The sequence below is a fragment of the Populus alba genome, chromosome 1 (genome assembly GCF_005239225.2).
Source record: "Populus alba chromosome 1, ASM523922v2, whole genome shotgun sequence".
NCBI classification, from domain to species: domain Eukaryota; kingdom Viridiplantae; phylum Streptophyta; class Magnoliopsida; order Malpighiales; family Salicaceae; genus Populus; species Populus alba.
Window position 1 is genome coordinate 31,895,915 of NC_133284.1, and position 3,987 is coordinate 31,899,901.

General features: G+C 35.4%; 1 protein-coding gene across 1 annotated transcript; it reads left to right on the forward strand.

Moving 5' to 3' along the window:
* Window positions 1-405: 405 nt before the first annotated feature.
* Window positions 406-3,264, forward strand: LOC118055534 (flavonoid 3',5'-hydroxylase 1). The gene is made up of 2 exons (XM_035067454.2): window positions 406-1,302; window positions 2,579-3,264. Exons 1-2 carry the CDS (start codon window positions 406-408, stop codon window positions 3,206-3,208), a joined length of 1,527 nt encoding a protein of 508 aa, XP_034923345.1. The 3' UTR covers window positions 3,209-3,264.
* Window positions 3,265-3,987: the final 723 nt, after the last annotated feature.

Sequence of the window (3,987 nt, forward strand, 5' to 3'; positions counted from 1 at the left end):
ATATCTTTCCTTTAAGTACATATCTTTATTTAGATCAAAAGGAAATAAACATTCAAATTAAGAATTATAATATTGAGGGAAAGATATATATTTTTTCATAACAAAGATATACAATCTTAAATGCACCCAAGGTTGTGTATAAACTTCAAGTAATTAGATGATTAGTTGCTATATATAAAAAAGTTATGTATCTTTTCTCTAAGTTAATATCTTGTCAACCTACATAATATCTTAAACTCCTCGCTTACTGTTGTAATAAATATGCATGCGAGGAGTCTATATAAATCCCATTACAAGATATACCTCCACCAATGCATAATATCACCCTACTGGTTAATTAGCCGGTGACTCCACAGGTCAGGCGACTGTTTAAGCAAGCTCGTGTTTTAGGCACCACCCAGTAGGATGGACGGAGACCCAGTCCTCCTTGGAAAACTTACCTTGGCAGCTCTCTTATTCTTTATCAGCTACCACTTTACTGGCTTTTTCATCAAAAAATTATTACATCGATACCCCCCGGGACCTCGAGGTTGGCCGATCATTGGTGCAATTCCCCTCCTAGGAGACTTGCCTCATGTCACATTAGCCAAAATGGCCAAGAAGTATGGTCCTGTCATGTACCTGAAAATGGGTACTCGTGACATGGTTGTGGCCTCCAACCCAGATGCAGCCCAAGCCTTCCTCAAAACCCTTGACCTAAATTTCTCAAACCGTCCCATAGATGGAGGTCCAACTCACTTAGCTTATAATGCACAAGACATGGTCTTCGCAGATTACGGACCAAGGTGGAAATTATTGCGCAAATTAAGTAACCTGCACATGCTAGGTGGTAAAGCTCTAGAGGATTGGGCTCCTGTCCGAGTAACCGAGCTAGGTCACATGCTCCGAGCCATGTGCGAGGCTAGTCGAGAAGGAGATCCTGTGGTGGTGCCAGAAATGTTGACCTATGCAATGGCAAATATGATAGGACAAATTATACTTAGTCGTCGTGTGTTCGTTACGAAGGGCTCAGAGTCTAATGAGTTCAAGGATATGGTGGTGGAGCTAATGACAAGCGCGGGGTTTTTCAATATTGGAGATTTTATACCGTCCGTTGCTTGGATGGATTTGCAAGGAATTGAACGTGGGATGAAGAAATTACATAAAAGGTTTGATGTGTTATTGATGAAAATGATTGAGGATCATTCGGCAACCAGTCATGAACGTAAAGGAAAGCCGGATTTTCTTGACGTTCTAATGGCCAACCAAGAAAATTCGGATGGTACGAGGCTTAGTCTTACCAATATTAAGGCTCTTCTCTTGGTATCTCCCTCCCTCCCTCCCTCCCTCTCTCTCTCTCTCTCTCTCACACACACACACACACACGCACGCACACACGTGTGTGTGTTTATACAAGAGACATCTTGCACATTCATCATGCACAAATATGGACTCAATTATATGAAAAGACACTAAAAAAAGGGTGAGTTCCAAAAGATGCACGCGGCTGGTTAATTATGTGTGCTTGATATCGTGGAGGAGGGTTTTTTTTAATGTATTTTTTAATAAAATAAATCAATTTTTTTTTACAACCAGTTTCCAAGAATCAACCAGTTGCAATTTGGATCTTGCAAATTTTTACCAATCGAAAAAATAATAGGTTCTTAATTATCAGTTGTTGTTATTACAAATATTTAGCAACGGCAACCAGCTGTGGCTTGTAATTTTACCAACCACATGAGGGTGTTTGGGAGTGTGGTAGCGGTTGCTTTTCAAATAGCTTTTCGTGCCGAAAAGCATGTCAATAATATTTTTTTATTTTTTAAAAAATTATTTTTGACATCAGCACATCAAAACGATCTAAAAAGTACAAATCGCACTCAATTTTAGCCAAAAAAAAAAATTTAAATTTTTTCGAAATACCGGTTTGGCCGCAATGCCAAACAGGCATACACTTGCACTTGCACATTTGTTAATAAAAAAAAGTCAGATGAAAATTTTGTTTTCCCTTGGTTCCGCTAGCTGTAAGCTATAATCAATCAATTGCTCTGAATGATTTTATACGAGTGGTGCTAGGCCTGCTCCTTGCAATTTTATATCACCATAGGAATTAATAGGGTGTCGTTCATTTTGGTTCTGAGTTTCTCTAACAAGATATTAAATATATTTTCAGAAGGGTAAACTCATTTATTAGCCCCGATCTATATATGATGACCTGTTTCTGAATTAGTTCTCAGCCATAATTATGTTTTTTTTTTCTTGGCCAAATGGCCCCAACTTATCCCAAACTTCTTCTTTTTTCTTTTTTTTTCTGAGTGCTTTGAACTATTTTATTAATTTTTTTCATTAATTTTAACTGCAAATGACAGTTAAGAACGTGCAGTAAAAATATGTGATTTGTGAAAAAAAGTAAAATAAAATAAAATAAAATAACAAAGGGATGGAAAAACCTGGATAGAAAGACGTATTTTTTTTTATTAAAAAATAATTTATGGTACTCAAATAAAAAAAATAAAATTCAGGATCTAAATCTAGTTTAACCTAGAATTCACAATAGTTTTGAATAATTTTATATTTCTCTGTTTTTTTTGTTTGATAGGACTTATTCACAGCTGGTACCGACACCTCCTCGAGCGTAATTGAATGGGCACTTGCCGAGATGTTGAAAAACCAGAGCATCCTTAAAAGGGCTCAAGAAGAGATGGATCAAGTCATCGGTCGGAATCGACGGCTAGTTGAATCTGACATACCAAAACTTCCATACCTGCAAGCCGTATGTAAAGAAACATTTCGAAAACACCCATCAACGCCTCTAAACCTCCCCAGGATTGCAGACCAAGCATGCGAAGTGAATGGATATTATATCCCTAAAGGCGCTAGACTTAGTGTTAACATTTGGGCTATAGGGAGGGACCCAGATGTGTGGGATGATCCAGAGATCTTTACTCCTGAGAGGTTCTTTACTGAAAAATATGCAAAAATTAATCCACGGGGAAATGATTTTGAGCTAATTCCGTTTGGAGCAGGGAGAAGAGTTTGTGCTGGGGCTAGAATGGGAATTGTGCTGGTGGAGTACATTTTAGGCACGTTGGTGCACTCTTTTGATTGGAAGTTGCCGAAGGATGTTGATCTCGACATGGACGAGGTCTTTGGCCTTGCGTTGCAGAAGGCTGTCCCTCTCTCCGCTATGGTTAGCCCACGCCTAGAACCTAATGCATATCTTGCCTAAGCTATTGCTTAAAGCTTAGGCATGTTGATTTACGAGGTTTTTATAAGTTTGCGTGTTTCTCGTATGATGTCTTCTTCAAGTTATTTAGTCGTATGATAATTGTTTTGTTTTGTGTTGTCATATTCACTCGTTATTTATCAAACAAATTGAAGACAAAATTATAACTACCTAATACCTAAAATATATATTATTTTATTTATATTTAATACACTTGTGTGGCTGTGTTTTGGATTGGATATGATTAAAATTCTATTCAAATATCATTAAAACATGTCCTAATTATACTAAAAAAATTTAGAATTTGCTCGAATCCAAACAAAGATAATTTTTTACCCCACTCCATTCAGTGGACAATATTGGGATACCACTAACACCCTTATTGGTTATTTAAGTGGAGATTAAACCAATAATAAATAAGTTTCACTGAGAATATAGTATTAATTATTTTTTAAAATATATTAAAATAATATATTATTTTATTTTTAAAAATTATTTTTGATATTATCATATTAAAATAATATAAAAAAATAATTTAAAATAAAAATAAATAATTTTTTTTTATAAAACTCTTTTAAACTAAAAAATATACCAGCTCTAAAAAAATTTTATGACAAGGAGAAAATGGAAAACATAAATGCTACTAGAAGGACAATGAGTTCACCTAAAAACAACGTCAAATTTGTAGTTAGTAAGTCTATACCAATCAAAGTCACTAGATATATTCCTAAACTGGACACAAAATAAATACATTAAAAAAAAAAAAAGATCGCACCCTTTAT

Bases quoted from the DNA above. Each gene is read 5' to 3' on its own strand.
- LOC118055534 (XM_035067454.2), top strand. From the start codon at position 406: ATGGACGGAGACCCAGTCCTCCTTGGAAAACTTACCTTGGCAGCTCTC. The intron at 1,303-2,578 runs GTATCTCCCTCC...TTTGTTTGATAG, and splicing joins ATATTAAGGCTCTTCTCTTG to GACTTATTCACAGCTGGTAC.